The 22,853-nt window shown below is 51.4% G+C and overlaps 1 protein-coding gene across 1 annotated transcript in view; it reads left to right on the top strand.

Moving 5' to 3' along the window:
• The window catches only part of LOC144943556 (uncharacterized), a 49,108-nt gene that overhangs the window by 9,255 nt on the left and 17,000 nt on the right, over positions 1-22,853 (top strand). The window contains exons 3-8 of the mRNA XM_078871138.1: positions 4,200-4,302; positions 7,753-7,922; positions 15,469-15,537; positions 18,739-18,848; positions 19,333-19,574; positions 22,245-22,383. Of these exons, the coding sequence (XP_078727264.1) occupies positions 4,200-4,302; positions 7,753-7,922; positions 15,469-15,537; positions 18,739-18,848; positions 19,333-19,574; positions 22,245-22,383 (833 nt within the window). The remainder of the gene's footprint in view (positions 1-4,199; positions 4,303-7,752; positions 7,923-15,468; positions 15,538-18,738; positions 18,849-19,332; positions 19,575-22,244; positions 22,384-22,853) is intronic.

Below are 22,853 nucleotides of genomic sequence, written 5' to 3'. Positions count from 1 at the left end.
CTTCGTAAGAGGAGACCGTAGAGTGTTGATAGACCAAGGCTGAATTTCTGTGTTAAGTATGGCAGCAATGTGCTTCAGGAGCTCAACGCCAATGTCAGGCTCTGCTGACCACGATGTGAGGGTTTTAGGAGAGAGCTTGTGTAGTGGTGCTGTTCCTCCTCCTCTGTTAAAGAAGCGCAGACTACAGTAGTTCACGATGCGGTCCATAGTTCGTGTTGCATGGCCACAGTCGTACTGTTGTGGTTTGTGTCTCTAAGTTTCCATTTATGCACATCGGCCCTTAAATGATATTATGATGAGGTTGATGGTTCTACCGATGTCTTATTGGAACAGGTGAAGGAATATCAAAGCCAAAAGGTGCAATCATGTCCGGGTCTAGAATGAGGTGTTTATTCTGGACGTCCGCGTTGATTAACTCTGTTGGCCGCATTCTTCCGGATCTGGGTGAGATTACAGAATGGTGACAACACAAACCCAGAAGGGGGATCTGGACTTGAGTCGGAGGTGGTGAGGAACATCGTTTGAGCTCTTGGTTGATGATGGCAAGGCGGTTGCCATTGGCAGATACTCGGTGGCAGAATGTGTGCCAGAACAGCGAGCTGGGCGATTGGTGTCTGGTTCAGAGTTATGGTTGTGATGCGCATCACATCACAGTTCTGTGTGTGACCTCCCGCACCGGGCTGGAGCGCAGTGACTCTGCCACTGGGTGGATGAGTGATAGGGGTGGCAGTTCGCAGCACATCAGCCGAGGCTAAACTGGGGGAGAGGTGTGTGTCGTGGATGTGTGGTGTGTGTGGTGTTGGGGGCGTGGTAGGGTAGTGGTTACTACATTGCGCTACAAACCTGGGAATCCGAGTTTGATTCCCCCTGATGTCTAACGCCAGTGGAAATTATTTGAACCGGTCCTGGGCTTCCCCTAGGTCTACTCAGCCTCAAATGATTACCTGGTGCAGTGTGTAAAATCGCTACTACTAGGGAGACAAAGGCGACCGGGCGTGGTGCTGACCACCCACCCCTTCGTGTACCGTGCCGACATTCATAGGTGCTCGCTAACAGCACTTTCCCTAGCAGTGTTTTAAAGGCTGTATGGGGGATCTTTGTCTTTATTTTGTGTGGTGTGTGTGGGTGTGTATTTGTGGGGTGTGTAGGTGAGATGTGTGCTAGGCTTGCGTGTGGTGTGTGTAGGCGAGGTGTGTGTGAGGTGTGTGTGAGGTGTGTTTAGGTGTGGGGTGTGTAGGTGTGGTGTGTATAAGTGAGATGTGTGTAGGCGGCGTGTATGCCTGTGTGGACTAAAGAACGAAGGGGGAGCGCAGAGGCGAGGTGTGGGAAGCTGAGTTACTGTGAGCTCGCCTCCCCATCAACGGGAGGAGAGGGATGCTGGTGGTGGTGGCTTACGCCCCCACCAAAGACGACTACTTAAGTTACGGAGCAGCGAATGCGGGCCCATGTCTTTTGACACCAGGACCTACCGTCGAGGTGATCTTCCTACTGGCCATCGGCTTGTCATCTGTAAGATATTCCGACCATACTTTCACTTTGTTGGCAATCATCCATCAAGGGCCAGGATAAAGCCCACAATAGCCTGGTCTTCTATAGGTGATGAAGGTTGCAAGTGGAAATTTCGCCATTGCTTGCAACTGGGATTGACATTACCCCCACACCCTCCTCATGACACTGAGGGGAAATGGGTGAGTTTCAAGACAGCGACTAATGCAGCTGCTATGGGTGCATTGGGAACGCAGTCCAAACCTCCCCAGAAACCCTGGCTAATGGAGGAGGTGTTCCAGCTGGTTGAAAGTAAGTGGCAAGCGAACCCTCACTGTGTACAACATCCCACTTCAAAGAACAAGAAGGCTTACCGCATCATTCGCCCGGAAGTTTGGGAGAGCCGTGCGGCACTGCAAGGATGAGTGGCAGTCTGGAGTTGCTGAGGAAATGGGAACTGCCTCAGTAGCACACGAGAACAAATCACTTTCTAACACTATCAAGAAGTAACTTGCAACGCGCCACCTATCACCACCCTTAAGGGAAATAATGGTGATCAGATCTCTGACCCCCAAAAACAGGTTCGCAGGTTTGCTGAGGATTTCTCTGAGGTCTTGTTGGAGGGGAAACCCATCAGCTCAAACAACATCATAGCGTAAGGTAGGTTTGACACTGCTGGTGTTTCTGTGCCTAAAATAGTAGAGGAAGCAGGCACTCCTTGTGGTTGGCTGATTTGGCATCTGTTGAAGTGCGAAGGGTGATCCGGATCTTGAAACCAGGTAAAGCACCCGTGAGAGATGACCTCTCAAGCGAACTGCTGAGGGAGGGTGGCATTTGTGTGCAGATGGCCCGATTTGACATAATTACAACTGTCTGGTCCACAGGACGGACGGGTTCCACAGGATTGGAAGGATGCCCTGGTGGTCTCCATTTAAAAAAATGGGGACCGTACTGATTGCAACAACTACCGGGGTATCTCCCTCCTCAGTGTGCCGGGAAAGGACCTGGCAAAAGTATTCAACATCGTCTTGCCAGACGTGCTAAGGAGAAGCTTGCAGAGCCCCAATGTGGTTCCAGACTGGGGTGGTCCTGCATGGATGCCGTTTTCTCTTTCCTTATGCTGCAGTAGTGGTATATAGCATTTAAACAGGTTCTACTTCTCTGCTTTATTGACCTGGTCAAGGCCTATAATACCATCAATAGGCCAGGGATCTGGGTTATTCTTTATACTTTAGAAATCCCAGACTGCCCACAACCATTAAGGATATTTTTTTATGGTGGGCTAGCCCCGGTAAATTCGCATGGCCAGGTGTTGGAGCCAGGTTCTGTTCATTTTGGGGTGTGACAGGAATTTCCTCTGGCTGGTACACGTTTGAAAATCATATTTGACCACTTAGTTCGTGAAGCTTTCCATGGATATCCTCGGTGGAATTTCCATCTGGTATATATACAATGGAAGGCTGATCGATGCCCGGGTGCGGTCAAGGTCTCACTTCGAATCCGTCACGCAGCATTATATTTTCATCAGGTGCGTAATGCTGTGTAGAAGCTCCATGGCCTGTCGCTCCATGCAAAGCTTCGGGTCTTCTCGGTGAAATGCTCTCCCTGAAATGTGGAGCCCTCTTAATAAACATTTGTGATCCATCCTGGGTTTAACCAGATTGGATTGTGTGAGGAGCTGACAGATCCTTGAAGAATCTGGACATAGTCCCATCAGTGAGCTCCTCTGAGAAGTGAGACTCTGTTGGCTGGGTCATTTAGCCTGCGTGCCAAGCCACATCATGCCCAAGCAGCTTCTGTTTGGCTGGATAGATGGGGCTAAATGGACATGGCACACGCTAGAGAAGAGATGGACTGATGTGGCACAGAAGTATGTGGAGCTGATTGGACTTGCCGATGACTGGTACCAGCGGTGTTAAGATTAGCCTCTGTGGATGTTTGTGAAGGACACCGCTAGAGCCACCCTCCAGCAACAACAGAGGGCAGAGGAGTGATGCTCATGACAACAAGCAGAGCGCCGAGTAACTAAAACGCAGAATAATGGCACAGTGAGGAGCATAGTTGGTGCATTTGCCAGTCATCTCACTTAGACAACCAATGGCACCTGGGTCTGTTCTGTGACCTGCCAGCAGCGAGCTTTCAACACTTCACGTGGCTTCAAAGCGAACCTAGCATGGCACAAGTGTCGTTGTGACGTCACCGCCACTTATTGGCAAAGGGAAGTTTTTGTTATTGTAAACGTGTGTAGACTTGTGTTCACCCAGGAAAGCGTTGCTGAGTCTCAAGGATCTTTTTCAGGAGCGTCCTGGCAAGTTTTCGCTGTACAGGGGCAATGTTCCTGCTGCTGTATGTGATCCCTCTTTCAGTTATTTGCAGGTAGTGTTCAGTATTGGGGATGTTTCAGCCACTACCGGTGACATTGTGTTTTTTGGCTATGGGAGGACATCGGAGAACCCGGAGGAAACCCATACAGAACAGGGGGAGAACATACAGTACACACTCCGCACAGACATGCGAAAGAGTCGGTAATCAAACTCAGGGCCTTCTTGCTGTGAGGCACGAGTATCACAACTGCACTGCCACCCATGTTTACAGGAGCAGGGACAGTGACTGTAATGATGAAGACCCCTTATCCCCTTAGCCCTGTAACACCACATCGGCTCTCTGTCCGACCCCATGCCCCGTACCTGTCTCCACTCTCCTCCCTCCTGTAGTGTGTCCCCTTGAAGGGCCTCGGGTTCCGCCTGGAGGGCTACGAGTGCGTGTGTCTCCCGGGCTTCTACCGGCCCAACCACACTGCCAGGGATGGCCCTGCCAGTGAGTGCCGCTCCCCACAGGCAGCACAGCACGAACGACAGCTCCGCGTGATCCACCAACCCCACCCACGTGATCCACCAACACCTACCGCGTCATCCACCAACTCCTACTGCGTGATCAACCAAACCCACGTGCACTGTTTGTTGTGTAAATAATGTTGTTGTTCGTGATAGTTTGCATACTCCCTCCACCCTGCGATCTAATGCAATTGCCACGACTATTAATCGACTTAGGCTGTGGTCTGAGAGTATGAGTAATTCTACGGCTCTCTATGTATCTTGATATATCTTTATGTAACGCTATACATCTCTTATGTAACTCTATGAATCTATATGCAACTCTATATAACTATAGATCTCCATGTAATTGTACAACTCTTTATAACTAATTCTAGATTTGAAGCTTTCGTGACTGCAAGGAATCATCTTCTTAGGTTTTTTCGGTAAAGTCACGTAGAAAGTAAAATAAAATAAAAACAAAAATCACGACGTTTCGGAGGCAACACAAGTCAAGTGGGGTCCTCCTTAAGTACCTCACTTGATACAGCTAATCTGGCTGTGACGGTCCCACCTGATGACGGAGACTTGTGTTGCCTCCGAAACGTCGTGATTTTTGTTTTTATTTTATTTTACTTTCTACGTGACTTTACCGAAAAAACCTAAGAAGATCTTTATAACTATGTTTCTCTATGTAACTCTATGTACCTCTATGCAACCTATGCATCTCTATGTAACGCTATGGCTCTCTATGTAACTGCAGTGTCCTGTAGCTGTGGCCACTACCAACGACCTTGGGCTGTGGCCATCCTTGTAACGTATGTATGTTGAAATTATTTCGCACCATACGTAGCCAACCCTGATAATCGGAGGTGTGGGGGAAGGACAACAAACTAAACAAAAAACGAAGTTCTAAAGAAATAGTTTTCAATCGAGATTTAAAAGTGCATAGCTGCAGTGGCTTCCTTATGTAGCACTGTAAATAGGGATATATATATGTGTTGAGGTGCAAATGACGACGCGGAGGCAGGTCTTCAGGTAAGGGCTTGCGCCGGTTATTTATTAAGGGTTTAGATAACTTTCCCAGGGGTAGGGGTCCTATACTGAGTCCTTCACACGACCCTGCACTCTGTCTGTTCCAAGCTCGGCTAGCTCCAGGGCTCTCTCCCTCGAGTCGGATCGGGGGTTCAGCCAACACTGACCGACCAGGGTGAGCAGCACCTTCTATCACTACAGCCGGCTTCTCTCCAGACTCCTTGAGCTCTACCCCTGGCTGGCTCTTCGATCGTTCTCTATCCCGGGCTCCCACAGTGACCCCGCTTTCGTCACGGGGTCCTCCTTAAGTACCTAGAGGAGACATGACGTCATCGCCCCGCCCAGCGCGCATTACATCACGTCCCATGACGTCATCGCACTGGACAGCGCACATGACGTCATGTCCCCATATTACTCCTCTACATTGTATACTAAATGGGTCGCGTTACTTATCTGCAGTTGTAGACGGGGACCATCAGGGGCAATACCTCGGATCGGGATAGGGGCTGCTAGATTCCCCAACTCCGAGGCAAGGGAAGGCTGCGGGGTGTGCGGGGATCCCCCGGGACCCCCCTTGGAACTCTCTGGAAGGGAGGCGTGGCCGGGGGCGGGCACGCCTCCAGAGCTGTATTAAAACTGGACCTCTGGACGGCTCGGGGCAGCCAGCTAGCCAGGACCCTGGAACTCCCCTGACCCGCCGTCCTTGTAAGGGCCAGATCTGAGTGGGCCAGTGGTGCGACCCTGGATCCCTCGGGGCCCGACGTCCTTGCAAAATACGCTGCGAAGATGTCCGTAGTTCGCATGATCGTTTATGATCCTTGACGAGATCAGCAAGGTATTGTGGTTTCTTTTGTGGCAAGCACTTTGTGTGTAATGAGTTGAAGCTCATAATATATTCGTTTGGCAACCAGAAGCCAATGCTGCTCAACACGCACTGGATGGACATTGTTGGATTTTGTAGTACCCATCACAACACGTGCTAAAGAATTTTGTACATGCTACAGCTTGGTAATATTTTAGCAGACGTCCTGTAGAGCCTTGTCAATACGATGCTACAGGCCAGCGTGTTGGCTATATCATGACTGAATAGTGAGTGGTCGAATGAGTCGTAGACACCTGATATGAAAAATGGAGGACCTGACTATATTTTGCATGTGATGATTATACGGCATATCCTGGCCAAGTATGGTGCCGAGGCTCTTTAGATGAGCAGAAAACTGAATTCTGGAGTCTGCGACCACCATACCTGATCATCTCACTATTTTTTGTCAGTGCCAACCAACAGAACCTCCGATCTTTCTGGATGAAGCAGCATCTCGTTTCGTGAAAACTACCAAGGCTCTCCAAATCATTTAACTGTGGAGTATAATTGTTTATCATCGGCATATTGATGGAACTTGATTTCATGTGATCAGAGGACATTGGCGATCAGAGATACGGACCCTGCGCTACGCCAACTCGGCATAGCATAGGCGATGAATGTTTGACACCCAGGTTGACGAACTGTGATCGACCATATAGGTATGATTCAATCCACCCTTGTGCTGTGCCCGATACACCGAACCTTGACCTTAGCCAACTGATGAGTATGTCAAAGTCGTTGGTGTTGAAGGCGCCTGAGAAATCAAGGCTAACCAACGCTGCGGCCCACTGGTCATCCATGATTTTGTAGAGGTCATCAGTGATCATTAGTAGACTCGTCTCAGTGTTGTGTAAGTTCCGGTACGCCGATTGCAACGGGTTGAATCAGCCTTTCACAGCGACGTGGGGAAGTAACCGCTTCAGACACAGGCACTTAATGACGTTTAAAATCGTACTCAGGTTTGAGATTGGGCGATAGTTTGTGGGGTCACTGGCTCAAGCCAATTTTTTTTCATGAGCGGTGTTACCTGCGCCATTTTGAACAGGTCTGGGAAACAGCCCCCTCGCTAAATGAAATATTTTCCAGGTGGACAATTAGCGGCGCAAGTACGTCTGATCATGATTTGAGAATCGACGTGTGGATGTAATCAAGCGGCGATGCCTTATTTGGCAGCCGTGCGATGAACATCGACACCTCTGTCACTGACGTTGGTGCCAGGGTCTCGAGTTTTGCATTAAGTCCAGGTTGATCAAACTCAGATGGCAGGCCGAGAGATTGCATTGCCTTCAGGTTAGAAACTGCCATCTTGAGTTCACTATTTTTATTGATGAAGAACGTCACAAGTACTGTGCACAGACCGGGCTGACTCGTTGATGGGTGATTGCAGTGCAGCAGACACTTCACGACGCACCACACTCACCATATCTCCTGCTCTCCACTCCCTGCGTCTCCTGCGGTTACCCCGTCTCTCCTTCCTCTACCCCGTGTCTCCTACCCCCACTTGTGTCTCCTACCCCCACCCCGTGTTCCTGTCCCTTTCCCGTGTGTCTGCTGCAGGAGGCCCGTGTTTGCGCTGTGGGCCATCATGCTGCGCAACGCGCTCGGGCCGCTGTGTGACCCCACGCGCCGCGCGGCCCCTGCGCCTCGCGCTGCTCCTCGTGCAGCTTGGAGCCATGGGGCTCGCGCTTGCAGCCATGCCGCTCACCTACAGCCTGCGGGAGCGCAAGGCACGTACACTCTCACTACATGCAGGCCGATCTTGACACCGCTGTTACCAGTCTTCGGAAAGTCCAAACAGCTCCACATCCTCCTGTACCAAATCAGCCCATCTCCTCTATAGCCCGTGCTGTGCCCATTTAGCTCCCTCTAACCAGCCAAACAGAAGCTGCTTCGGCTTGTGGTGGCTGGGCAACATAGTCTTGCCTGTTGGAGGAGCTCCCCGATGGGACTCCAGATCTTTCAAGAATTTGTGAGCTCACACAATCCAGCCTGGTTAAACCCAGGATGGATGATAGGGAGGCTTGCCTGAATGTCTCAAACCGGCGCAGATGTTCCAATATAGGCATCCACGTTTCCCAAGCATAGATTGCAGAGGGCATAACTGTGATCGAGAAGACCCGAAGCTTCGTGTGGAGTAACAAACCAGGTAGCTTACACAAAGCATGATGCAGCTGATGAAACGAAAATGCTGCTCAACTGATTCGGAGTGAGACATCTGCTGCCAAACCGGAGCTGGCCATAAGCACACTGCCCAGGTACGGAAGCTTCTCCACTCTCTCCACAACTGTCCCATCACGCATGGGGAGTTGAGGGGGTGGAAGTGTCTGATGGTACAACATATCCAGGCAGGTGCTTAGTTTTGGTGGGGCTGATGGTAAAGACCCACCTGTTAGTTGCATGATCCACGTTCAGCAGCAGTGCATCTAACTCCTCAGAGTGAGAAAGAATAATCAGATCATCAGCATAAATTACATGGTTGACCAATAGGCAGCCAGCCCTTGACTGCACCTAGGCATCGATCAGCTTCCCATTGTATCTGTATCAGATGGAAATTCCGCTGGTACAGCCATGGAAGGCTTCTCGAACTACATGGTTGAGAAATATGTTAAATAATGTGGATGCCAGAAGATATCCCTGTCAGAGAATGGCTCTGACTGCCGGCCACGTAGCTTTACCCGCGCCTGCCCATCATCATGAAGGTCCTTAATGATTGTGAGCAGTGTCAAAGACTCCAAAAACAAGAAAAAACTATCCCGAGCCCTGGCCTATTGATGATGTCATACAAATATAAAGACTGTGTCAGTAAGTCTCGAGGTGAAGACAGCGTGTCAGCGAGGCTGGATGCAAAGACAAGGTGCCAGCAAGTCTGGAGGGTCTTGGTTGGGAAATTCCCCAGAGTGTCCAAAAAAGACAGCTGGGGAAATTCCCCCAGAGAATCCACGAGGATAAAAGCAAGGCAAGAAGGGATGTTCGGGGTCTGTGGAGAGGGACTCGGGCCATCGTCGCTGTCTTCACATCATAACTGTCTTCACATCGTCGCTGTCTTCACGTCATCACTGTCTTCAAGTCATCGCAGTTTGCTCGGTCATACGATCTCCACGTCGGCATTATCTCATGACGACGTGGTCCTAAGCTACGGTACGTGAAATAAAAGAAACCTCCAAAGTTCGAGTCCGGAGTCATTACAACTGGTGTCATGAGTGGCAATAATTAAATGTTAAGATACGGCAGAAGAAAAAACCCACCGGGTGCAACTTCGGACGAAGGAGAGGAAGTTAAAGAAGCCACCTTCCAAGAAGCCCCGGGAACAGGGATCCCGGTCAATGAAACCCTGGAATGCTCGGGATTGGCGGGAGAAGACGGAGCTGGACGCCAGCAAGCCACGGAGGGGTGGTAGGAGGTTGCAGGATGGCTCGACCTGCTCCTCACAGCAATCGTGCAGCTCTCACTGCAGCTGGCCACGACGGCGGCGACCAGGGGAGCCGTGGAGAGCACGGGACGAGACGCGACTGAAGAGCCCACGCGATCGCAAGCCATGAGGCTTGCTGCGGCAGAGCAACTGCGATCACCGACCACAAATGCCACCGCGACCACGGCGTATGCGACACAGGAAGCGGTCGCCATTTCTGCCGCGATGCAGGAACCAGCGGCCATTTTTTTGCGACCAACGTGATACAGCAACTGGCCGCCATTACTCCCGAAGCCGATGCAATGCGGCAAACGGCCGCCATTACTCCAGCAGCTGATGCGACGTGGCAACCGGCCGCCATGGCATGGGCGTCCCAGGGAGTGACCGAACCGGCTCCGTGGATGCAAGAGAGAGCGTCAGATCGGCCGCGACGGCTGCCCCCCGTCAAGGAATTTGTCACTGCGGGCGGGGACTGGGCTGCTTTGACTCGCCATTTTGAGGCGGCCTACCAGTCCGTAGGGTTGACGGAAGAGGAGGCTTTGTGGGTCCTGCCAATGGCCCTCGATGACGACGCTCTTGTGGCATTCCAAGCCATTCCAGTTGAGTCGAGGGCCACAATTCAACGGGCCTACAGGGAGATGGCGGCCTTCTTTGAGCCACCATCCAACACGCGGCAAAAGTTCCTGCAACAGAGGCGGGGGGAGGCTGAAACGCCCCTCGCTTACCACAGCACTTTGATGGCGCTTGGGCAGGCGGCCTATCCGCGTATGGATCTGGCCACACTGGACTCACTAACGATGGAGAAATTGCTGGTGTTTGCGTAGGAGACAGAGATCGTGCTGCCTGTCGTTGATGAAGAAGCGCAGACGTCCCTATGAGTGGCCAGGTGCCTGCAAGCTCATGACAGTATGAACCAGCGGCCTCGGGTAGTAGCCTGGGCAGGTGAGCCCCAGTTGAGCGGTGCCTCGACCGCCCAATCGGCAAGGAGCAACCACACGATGGCGCAGCAGGATCTGTAGCTGGAGGGGGAAGGGACTACGGCAGTACAAGGCTGGGTTCAGTGGCAGGGGGAGACCTCGCGGCGGCCTCGAGATTGGAGGCCTAGGACGGAGGCGACCCCCCCTGCAGCAGAGACCTGCCATCACCTGCTTCAGATGTGGTCAGCCTGGACACATCGCCCGAGGATGCCGGAGCGACGCCCGACCAACTGCGGCGTCACCTACATCCAACCTTCTGCCGACGTCTGCTACACAGCCCAAGCAGGCAAGTCGTGACACACCAGACACCCGGCCCGAACCACCTCACGCATCTACGTTGCAGAGTTCGAACGTCATTTACATCCCTCATCCCTTAGCCATTGACGAGGTACAGCAAGTTCCCACTCTAGGCGGCTGGCCACATTCGAGCATTCAATGGAGGAAATTGGCTTTCCGGGTTGTGGCGGCGTCACCCGGCACATCCGGCACACCGGCAGTGGCTGGCTACATCGAGGGGGTGGAGGTATGTGTGTTAATAGACACGGGGGCCTCGGCCACTAGCATCACAACTAATTTTTGACACGTTGCCATCAGGGAGCCTTTGCGTTACGCCAGTAAGAAATGGGTGTATTGGGGCTAACGGAGGGAGCATGGGAATCGTGGGCCAGGTAGAAGCTCGTGTAAAGATTGGGGAATTGGAAATTATGGGACCTGTATTGATTTCCAAAGCACTAGCAGTACCATGTCTCTTGGGTGCCCCTAAAAATTCTGACAGATTTAGGATGTATCGAAATTCCGTCTGGACAGCGATTCTTTTTTCTGAACTCCCCAGCTAAAAGTCAGGTTGCGAAGGGTTACATTGTGACCTTGGTAAAATAATCAATAGAGATTCCACTAGGCACGCATATGTTAGTCCCTCTACGATACCGCCTTAAAGTGGCTGACCCTGAGGCGGGAGTCCTCCTTACTCCTTCAAACACAGCAACCCGCGGCCTCACGCTGGTGGGTGCGCGGATGATTTTCCGGGTGAACCAGGAGCCATTTTTACAGTTCCTAAATGTAGGAGTGAGACCCACGGTAGTCCAGGCGGATACGGTGCTGGTCTAAGCGACGGCTGCATGTTGCAAGGCTGTTGAGTCCGCTGGGGGAGAAATCTTAGGCACTGTGGATGAAAGGGCCGAGGTTAATGAAAGATGGGCAAAATAATTTTACGGGGAAAACCAAAATCTATCCGGGTCACAACACAACGATTTGCGGTCGTTGATACAACAATTTTCTGACATTTTTAGCAAGAGAAAATTCTACATTGGTCATACCTCACTGCTACAGCATCACATTCATATGGGCGATGCTGCTCCCATTTCACAGAACCCATATCGGCTGAGTCCTGCCGAAAAGGAAAATATACAGCTGGCAGTAGAGGAAATGTTGGCGGCAAATATAATCTAACGGTCAACAAGCCCCTGTGGAGCACCGGTTGTATTGGTTAAAAGCAGGACGGAAGCCTGAAATTTTTGTGTTATTTTCCGAAAATGTAACAAAGTCTCAGTGGCAGATGCGTATCCGCTTCCATGGATGGACGACTCCCTTGACGCATTATCGGGCGCCCGTTTTTTTTCCACATTGGATTTACTTTCGGGGTTCTGGCAGCTGCCCTTGGATGAATCATCAAAACCAAAAACTGCATTTAGAACACCTCAAGGGCTGGACCATTTCAATTGTCTTCCCATGGGATTACATTAGGCACCAGCCACATTTCAGAGGCTCATAGAGTTAGTCCTAGAATGACTGCAATGGGATTCGTGCCTCATTTATTTGGATGTGATTGTATTTGGTCGCACGGTCGAGGAGCACTTGCAACGGTTGCGAGCGGTATTCTTTAAAATACGGTTGGCTAATCTAAAATTGAAACCTGCAAAATGTCATCTTTTACAAACCTCATTACGTTATTTGGGCCACATTGTTAGTGCTTCTGGCATAGTGACAGATCCAGACAAAACGGCATGTGTACGTGACTGGCCAACCCCTAAAATGGTAGGGGAGGTGCACAGTTTCGTTGGATTTGCCTCCTACTACCGCCGGTTTGTTCCACAGTTCGCGACAGTTGCAAAACCCTTACACGCCCTGATGGCCAAAAACCATAGGTTTCAATGGGGGGAGGAAGAGGCTGCGTTTGTTTAGTTGCGAAGTCGCCTCGCTAATGCACCCCCCTCGATATCCAGATTTCTCCCTGCCATTTATCTTGGACACCGATGCCAGTGACCTAGGCATAGGGGCTGTTCTCTCTCAAGTTAAAGGCGGGGTTGAGAGGGTTATTGCTTACGGAAGTCGGGTCCTCACACCAGCGGAACAGCGATATTGTGACACCCGCCGAGAACTGTTGGCCATGGTCCACTTCACCCAACAGTATAGGCCGTACCAATATGGCAGGGAGTTCGTTATTCTTAATGACCATGCAGCCCTGCAGTACTCCCTACGAGTGGACCAGCCTTCGGGTCAGATCTCACGCTAGATAGAGATACTGCAAGAGTATTCCTACCGCGTGGTCTATTCAAAGGGCTTGAGGCACTGCAACGCGGATGCATTATCTCAGTTGCCGCCGGAAGAACGGTGTGCATGTGCGTTGGGTGTGGGACACTGTAGATCTCCTGGAGCCGACTTGCTGCTGGAATGGGGGCAACTCCAAATGGAAGACAGCTCTCTGTTAACTTGAAAAACCTCAGCCTCCGTTACAATCCATCACTGTGTCCCGAATCAATGAAATGGTGGCACTAGACATCCTGGGACCATTTCCATGTACACAAAAGGGAAACAAGTTTTTATTGGTTAGAGTAGTATATTTTACCCGCTGGCCTATGGCTTGGCTGCTGCCTGACCAAACAGCCGCATCCATCGCAGAGGCATTCCTCCATGGCTACGCTTTGGACAAGGGTGCCCCTGAGCAGCTTCGCACTTACCAGGGGCGAATTTTTAATCCAAACTGCTGCGCGAAGTGTGTGAGGCACTAGGCACTAAAAAGATGAAAACATCACCATACCACCCTCAAACGGATGGGATGGTGGAACGCTTGCACAGAACTCTAATATCTATGCTCTGCTAAGTGGTAAATGAGGCACAACCAGATTGGGACTCGCATGTTCCGGGAGTTCACGCCTCTACGGGATTCTCCCCTTTTTTCCTTATGTATGGCTGGGAGAATGAACCAACCATAGAAACTCAATTGGGTACAGCCTCAGGAAAGAAGAATAAAAAACATCAATTTTGGGCCAATGCACGTTACGCTGAGTCGTGTGTCAGAGGCGGCAAGGCAGCCAGGGAAAACATTGCCAGAGCGCAACCCGCTAATGAAAAGAACACCGGGCAGTGGGAATACGTGCTTCCGTGGGTGGACGGGGACAGGGCATGGTTACATTGCCCACAGGTACCGCCGGGTACGTCCCCTAAGTTGCACCGCCCATGGCAAGGTCCAGTGGAGGTCATAGAGGTGAAACGGTCGCAGTGTGTATGAATACAGACAGGGCGTTGCCACTGGTTTATCCACCCGTCACATCTCAAACCTTATGTACATCCACACCCAGACAGCTCATCCCCATGTCCTGTACGGCCAATGTCTGGTGTGTCCGACGTGCCGGGGCGCTCAGCTACAGAAACTGCACACCAAAGGAAAGTTGTTGTGCTGCCGACAGTTTCAACGCTTCTAAAGCCCGGGGTGTCCCAAGAATATGTTACATGTAAGGGACCATACTCGGGAGCCCGCTCGAGTTCGTCAAGGGACGCCGGGGATGGCACAAGATTCTGCAAAAGACAAGGGACTGACATCGAAAACCCGCTGAAACTGCGTAAGGATGCGCTAGTAAGCCCAAAACCAAATCAGGGATATTCAACATTCCCCCCTGAGCCACGTGCGGATGTTTTGTTGTTAAATGTGTTATTGTTGTTGTTACTGGGTGAGTGGGGTCACACTTCTCACCCCTTAAAATAGCCTGTTGAGTTCGCGATCGTCGCACGCGTTCCTTACTGCAGTTCTGCCCTAACGCACGGTTCTACTAAAAATGGTTACTAGCCAAGACGGCTAAATTTTTTAATAGGGGGTAGGGGGGGTGTGGTAAAGACTGCGTCAGTAAGTCTCGAGGTGAAGACAGGGTGTCAGCGAGGCTGGATGCAAAGACAAGGTGCCAGCAAGTCTGGAGGGTCTTGGTTGGGAAATTCCCCAGAGTGTCCAAAAGAGGCAGCTGGGGAAATTCCCCCGGAGAATCCACAAGGATAAAAGCAAGGCAAGAAGGGATGTTCGGGGTCTGTGGAGAGGGACTCGGGCCATCGTCGCTGTCTTCACGTCGTCGCTGTCTTCACGTCGTCGCTGTCTTCACGTCATCGCGGTCTGCTCGGTCATACGATCTCCACGTCGGCATTATCTCATGACGACGTGGTCCTAAGCTACGTTAAGTGAAATAAAAGAAACCTCTAAAGTTCGAGTCCAGAGTCATTACGCAAACACATCTGGCAAAGAATGGTGGAAGTGATCACGGTGATAGTGGTCATGTTGATATGGATCACATGAGGACTGATGATGATGATCACAATCATATTTTTGATGATGATGTTCCTGGTGATGATGGCAATCACAGTAATGGTGTTGCTCATAATGATGTTTCTGATGATGGTGTTGATGATGCTGCGGTCGGCGATGCTTCTAATCACGGTGATGCTGAATATACTGATGCCAATGTTACTAATGTTGCTGATGATGATGTTCCTGATTATGTTACTGATGATGATGCAGCTGATGGTATTGCTGAAGATCTTACTGATGTTGCTTATTGTGATGTTACTGATGATGATAATGTTGCTGATGATGATGGTGTTGAGATGATGGTGCTGATCCCACAGAGCATCCGCTCGTCGGGCGTCGTGCTGCTCGAGGTGATTCTCTTTGGGGCCTTCCTCCTCTACTTCCCTGTAAGTGGATCACACTCTCCCAACATCCCCTTCCCTCACTCAAGTTCAAGTTCATGTATTAGGTATAGCCCTGTGAGCCATTCGGCTCTTGAATCGGGTGCAACCGCAACAAACAAAAAACAAAAACATGAACAAAAAAACATCTTAAAGTGAATATGTGACTGAGTGCAAACAGAAAATCCAAGAAAAGACAGCAATATATTGCAGAAAAAACACTCAAACCCCAGATGGAAGTGAACCCTCCTGCTGTGCTGCCATCATCGTACCCTGGCCGCAAGCCAGGAAGGAGATCGGGGCCTTGACACCCACGGGACGGAAGGAAGTTTCACCAATCTGTGTGTGATCCACCAACCCTCGCTACCTCCACAGTCAGTGCTGCACTGCTGGCACGCGCCACTGTGTGTGCAGCACGGCCATTATGAACCTCAAGAAACTATAGCCCAGTGACTTGAGGTGGGGTTGGTGAATCACGCAGAGATCACGTGTCTTGACATGCAACTGCAGGGGCTGGACGGTGGCCATGAAGGCACGGTGGAAGTTTGGTGAAGGCCTGAATCATAGGAGAATGGTACAGCAATAGGTGTAGTTGTGCTGCCTTCTGCTGTCCGCCACGTAGCCCTGCAGCAGAAGCAGCCTATCGCACCTGTTATGCACGGTGGTGGTCGCCCATCTGAGCAGCTATCCAGGCTCACCCCCTGCTTAGCTGCCGAGATGAGACAGAGACCATGCACGCTCCGCGTTATGCGGTCGCAGGCACACGCAATCGGTTTCAGGAGTTTATTTGATCGAAACGTCGTGATTTTTTTATTTTTTTTCTACCTACGTGAATTTACCGAAAGAACCAAAGAGTATGGATTCCAGCAGTCACGAAAGCTTTAAATCAAGATTTATTTGATTTGTTACGCATGTAATGCGAGCAAGGATTGAGGGGGGGCGGAGTCTGGGTCACGTGGGGAGTGGGTGGAGTTAGGGTCACGTGGGTGAGAGGATTTAGGGAGAGAACTGGAAGGGGAAGGGGGAGTTGAGACGGAGTGAAACACGAGGAGGCCACGTTGGGAAAGACGGAGAGAGTGGCGCGGTCGCCACGCGGTGGGAGACGTCGACACCGTCAGCCATCGGTGTCAGACGGAGAGAGCTAACGGGGCTGTGAGAGGCTAGCTGTGTACGGGGCAGCAGTGACGCTAGATAGCGGAGCAGCGGTGTGGCTGCAAGGATTGCCTAACGGAGCAGCATGGAGACTGCATATTGGAGTAGCAGGGAGACTACATATCGGAGCAGCCGAGGCTGTGGAGAGGTCGTCGAGCGGGACGCGGGCCTGAGCGAGACGCCGTGGTATCGAGATTCTACGAACCCAATAAAGGACAACGGAGATCGACATCTGAGAGAGAGTCCTTTATTACACGCAGACGATCCCATTGAGCCGTTTGCCTGGATATTTTACACGGGAGATCCGTGATCCAGGGTGCGTGAATTCCACCGTTGGCATTTCACTTTCACGTCACTGACGCTATTCTTGCGGGGTCCTGGCTAAATGCCTTAACGAGCGTCTAATTGGCATCCCCAGCCAGGGTCAGGTGAACATTTTAAAGTGCATGGCATGGTCATTTGGTGAGCAGTGGGGTTTTCCCAGCCCTGTACGACCCATGACCTCCCAGTCGCTAGTAGAACTTCTCCCTGGACTCCCTCGCGAATGAGATGTTCCATCTCACAGGATTTTGCAGGCAAAATTCTTTAGTGTATAAAGTAGTCCCTCGGTTAACAGTGACATCGGTGAAAGGTTTTCCGGTTAACGTTTAGCCTCCCATAGGACCCCATGGTTTTGACTAACTTAAAAATGTTGACGAACGGTACGTTTTCGTTATGCATACGGTTTCCAATTTCGACCAATCCGAGCGCTCATAAGTAGGGCTGAGCCACGCCCTCGGCCAATCAGCGACACCCATTTATGGGCGTTTAGACCTCGACTTGGCTTTGTTGACATTACGTTTTCTGTTGTGGCAGTGAAAACAACAGCTCTCTTGCAGATTCAGTGGTTTTGTTTATTGTTTCAACTTATAAGTGAATTCGATTAAGTTATTTCGGTTAACCATTGTTTTTGTGGAATAGATAAAAAATGTTAACCGAGGGACTACTGGATATATATTTATAAACCTCTCGACCCACAGTGCCTGGGTCGGTCCCTCTGAGTGTTTCTCTGTCCACGGTGGCATCCAGATAACATTTCAGTTTCATTTATTTGGTATAGCCCTGTGAGCCATGCGGCACTTGAATCGGGTGCAACCGCAACAAACAAACACATGAACAAGAAACATCTTAATGTGACTACGCGCAAAAGAAAAATCCTGGAAAAAACAGCAAAATCTTCCAGAAAAAGCACCGTATATCAATGTTGTGCAAAAATCCCAGTGGGATGCAAGTGAAACAATAACAACCATAAGACAACTTAGATTAAAGTTATCAGTCTAACTCTGTACTACAACAAACAAACATGGCTACACCAAAACGTTTTCGAAATCACCAAAATAAAGCTATAAAAAAATGTAGCAGTGATCATAGGAATTGTGGTTCAAATTTAACAATAAACGATTGACATAACATCTACGACCAAATTTTGCTGACATAGCTGGCAGCATGAGTCACTCCATAACAGCAGGAGTATCAGTAGGAGTATCAAAAGTTTTCAATGACACAAGCCTTGCGTAGAATGCACTCGTGGCTGGTGGCGTAGCTGCCTAGTGGTGTGCAGGCAGTGCAACTGCGCCAAGACCACAGGGGCCCAGGAGCCGAGCTAAGAAGAGGGAGGGCGGAATTGGACAGGGGGCCTCGTTCCACCCCTGGCAGCAGGGCCCAAGCCGACCACGGCACTTCACGAACCGTGACATCAGTACCATTAGCGGTGGATCGTGGTCATGGTGGTCATGCCACGTTTGTGTGCGTGTGTGTGTGGAGAGCAGTAGTGCAACAGTTAGCGCGTTGCACTATGAACCCAGCGACCCAAGTTCCAATCTCGCTCACGACCTGCACCAGTGACGATTATCCGAACCTGTTTTGGGCCTTCCCCTTAGTCAACTCAGATGTGGTGTTGGCCACATCACCCCATCCTGTGCCGTGCCGGCCTTCATAGGCGCTCGCTAACAGCATTTGACCCAACAGTCTGTTAAATGCTACATGAGGGCCCTTTGTCTGTGTGGTCCCACGCAGGTGTTCATCGTGTTCTTCGAGCCGAGCGCGTTTCGCTGCATCTTGCTGCGCTGGGTGCGAGTGCTGGGCTTCTGCATTGTCTACGGCACCATCGCGCTCAAGATGTGCAGGTCCGGCACCCCACCCACTCCCCCTGGCCCACTCTTCCTCCCTCCCCTCATGCCATTGAGGACCCAGCGGTCGTGCCTGTAAAGCTCCTCGGGGAGAGTTGCACCAAGTCACGCGGCCGCGTGTACGGACGCAATGCACGTGTACACCCTCTGTCAGCCCACTGCTGGATGAGGGCATCACACGCTCTGCATGCCCGACACACGCATCTCTGCACTCAGACCTCCGTGTGCCCACCGTGTCTGCCCGAGTCCCCCCCCCCCCCCCATGTGTCCCGCGTGTGCCCCCCGTGTGTCCCTATGTGTCCGCCGTGTGCCCCCTGTATACCCCCCGTGCGTCCCTTATTTGTCCTCTGTGTCCTTCCGTGTGCACCCCTATGTATCCCCTGTGCCCCCCCTCACCCCACGTGTGTTCCTCCGCGTATCCCCCACGGGCCCTGCCGCCCCCCCCCCCCATTTGCCCCACTTGCCCCGCCCCACGAGCCAGGCTGCTGGAGGTGTTTGTGGAGCGCGTGTCGGAGCGCCCGCGACCCGGGTGCCCGTGGGCCGGCGTGGCGCGCCGCCTCGCCGCGTTGCTGCTGCCGCCCGCGTGGTTCCTGGCCGCGTGGACGCTGGCCGCGTGGGAGAACCTGGCGCGCGAGCTGCCTCTTGTCGGCCGTGGACACACGGCCAACGGGGGCCCCTTCCTCACGTGCCTCCTGGATGGCTGGGACCTCATGCTGGGCCTGGGTGAGAAACGGGTGGACGCGCGCACATCGGAGGTGCCAGTCGGCGTGTACGGCACCCGACGGGGCTCGTGCTGTCTCTCTGGTGCCTCGTGTGCTATGAAGTAGGGCCATTGTCTGAAACGTCGCCTATTTTGTGTTGAATTATTGTTGTTGGCTGTGCTTGTGCATCACTGCCAACGCAGCAGCAGCATCACCACGTGGTTTGCTTTGCAGGTTCCTTACGTGTGGTCGCTCACAGGAGGTTACGTTCACTCCTCTGGGCAGCTCATTTTGTGTATGTACGCAAATATGTACGTTTAACTTATTTCGCACCGTACGTAGCCAACCGTGCTAATCGGAGGTGCGGAGGAAGGAAATCTAACTAAACAGAAAAAGCAGTTCTAGAGAAATGAATGTTCAATTTAGACTTAATAGTGAATAGCTCCATTGGCTTCCAAATGTTGGAAGGAAGAGCATTCCAAATGGCCACAGAAGGGCTTCTGAAAGTGCGCAATGCAGTGACCGTCTTTGCTCGATGGTTAGCTAAATGCCACTGTGAGGATGGCCAGAGTTTGCATGATGGTTTATGCCCCTTGACGAGATCAGCAAGGTATTGTGGATCTTTTATGGCAAGCACTTTGTGTGTAATGAGTGTGACATAACGTATTCGTTCGGCAACCAGAAGCAGCTCAGCGAGCACTGGATGTACATGGCTGTATCTTGCAGTACCCGTAACAACACGTGTCAAAAAATATTGTACACGCTGCAACTTGGTAATGTTTTTTGCCAGACTTCCTGTAGAGTAGTGAGTTGCAATAATCGAACCTTGTCGATACTATGCTACATGCCACCATTTTGGCTATGTCACAACTCAATAATGGTCGAATGTGTCGTAGAGCCCTGATATTTAAATTTCAGGACCTGGCTCGGTTTTGCACGTGGTGATCAAACGACATGTTCTGGTCGAGTATGGTGCCGAGGCTCTTTAGATCCGCGTAGCAAAATGTATCCTGGAGTCTGCGACTGCCACACCTGATTCTTCCACAAATGTTTTCACCTGAGCCTGAGTACCAACCAGCAGATCTTCTGATTTTCCTGGATTAAGCCGCATTTCCTTTTGTGCAAACCACACATGTACCACTCACAGCATATTGATTGAACTTGATGTCAGGCGATGAGATGACATAAACGATCGGATGGACGTACGTTGAACATCGGACGGGCCCAAGGATGGACCCCTATGGTTCGTCAACTGGGCATGGCATAGGCGATGAGTGTTCATTACCCAGCTTGACGAACTGATCGACCATGACTCAATCCACCCCAGTGCTGTGTCCGAGACACCGAATCTTGACCTTCTCCGCCTGATGAGTATCTCGTGGTCAATGATGTTGAAGGCACCTTGAGAGATCGAGGCCAACAAACATTGCAGGCCACCGGTCATCCATGATCTTGTAGAGGTCATCAGTGATTTTTAGTAGAGCCGTCTCAGTGCTGTGGAACTTCCGATATGCCAACTGCAACGGGTTGAATCTGCCCATCGCAGTGACACAGGGACATAACTGCTTCAGACAAAGGCGGTCTATGACCTTTGAAATCATACTCAGGTTTGAGATCGACCTATAGTTTTTGGGGTCACTGTAGCTCAAGCCAACCTTTTTCAGGAGCGGTGTTACCTACGCCATTTTGAACCAGTCTGGGAAACAGCCCCCTCACTTCACGAAATATTTGCCAGGTGGACAATCAACAGCCCGAGCACTTCCGAGCATGATTTGGGAATTGGCGTGTGGATGTATACGAGCAGCGATGTCTTATTTGGCAGCCGTTTGATGATTATCAACACCTCTGCCACCGACGTCTGATTCGAGTTTTGCATTGGTTCCAGGTTGATCAAGTTCAGATGGCAGACCGGGAGAATGTATTGCCTTCAAGTTAGAAACTGCTGTTTTGATCTATTGGCAAAGAATGTCGCAAGTACTGACGCACAGAGCATAGAACGATCTGCGAACCTTAATAATGAGTCGGTGGTCAGATCTGCAGGCGGCTCTGTAAGTAAGTAAGACAGTCTCGCAACCAGTTTCCTTCCAAAGACGCTCCAGCCTCTTCCGCGTCTGCTTCGCAGCGGTCGCCTCTGGTGACAGCGAGTTACTCTCCACTTTCACCCAGTCTCTTTGTGCTTGTTCAGATGGGCACGAGTTAATCAATAACAGCGGTGATGTCACAAAGATCACTGGTGTCCCAGTTAATGTGTGGATAGCTGTGTGGTGCTCAATGCTGGCAGATGCACCCAGTGAATGTTGGCCCCACTTTGGGCGTTCTACATTCACTGGACACGTGCACCAGTGATCTTTAAATGCGCACTTGTGCTCGGAACCCGCGGCTCGAGTTCGATTCTCACTCGGAGCCAACGTTGGTGACGAATATCGGAAACCGTGGTACTAGCCAACACCATTCCCTCATAGGTGCTATGCCATGCCAGCCTTCATAGGTGCTATGCCGGCCTTCATAGGTGTTACTCGCGAAGAATACTTCCCGCAACAGCCTGTTCAAGGCTACACGGGGGATATTTATATTTGTGTGTGTGTGCATGTGTGTGTGTGCTCGTGTGTGTGTGTGTGCATGTGTATGCATATGCGTGTGTGTGCGCGTGTGTGTGCACGCGTGCGTGCGTGCGTGTGCACGTGTACACTAGCCGAGCTGCTGCTGACCGTGTGGAGCCTGCACCTGTGCCGCGCAGCGCGCCGCGTCCCCTCTGCGTTCCACGAGCCGAGCTTCCTGGCGCTGGCGCTGTGCAACGAGGCGCTCGTGTCGCTCGCCTTCCACGTGACGCGGTGCGCATGCAACCCCACTCCTCACCGCACTACATCCACACATTCCACTCACTCATACTTACTCACACTCACTCAAACGACAAAGATCCCCGGTATAGCCTTCACTGTACTTTGGGCAAGTGCTGTTATCAAGTAGCCCGGCACATGAGGATGTGGGTGGCCAGCAACACGCCCGGCCTCCTTTGTCTGCCTAGTGACGATGTTTACACATCACATCAGGTGCTCCTTTGAGGCTGAGTCGACCTCACACACGACAGCATCAACAACCGCCGTTCACCACTAAGTGATGGTGACGTCACCACAGCACTTGTGCCATGCCAGGTGCATTACTTTGAGGCAACGTGAAGTGTCGACTCCCCGCTCGCAGGAGGTCATTGAACAGACCCAGGTGCCATAGGTTGACTGACTAAAATGACTGTAGAATGCACCAAATGTGCTCCCCACTATGCCAACTTTCTGCATTTTATACG

The sequence above is a fragment of the Lampetra fluviatilis genome, chromosome 31 (assembly GCF_964198595.1).
Source record: "Lampetra fluviatilis chromosome 31, kcLamFluv1.1, whole genome shotgun sequence".
Classification (NCBI taxonomy): Eukaryota; Metazoa; Chordata; class Hyperoartia; order Petromyzontiformes; family Petromyzontidae; genus Lampetra; species Lampetra fluviatilis.
The sequence above is the reverse complement of the archived record's forward strand: the minus strand, read 5'-3'. Positions and strand labels throughout refer to the sequence as shown.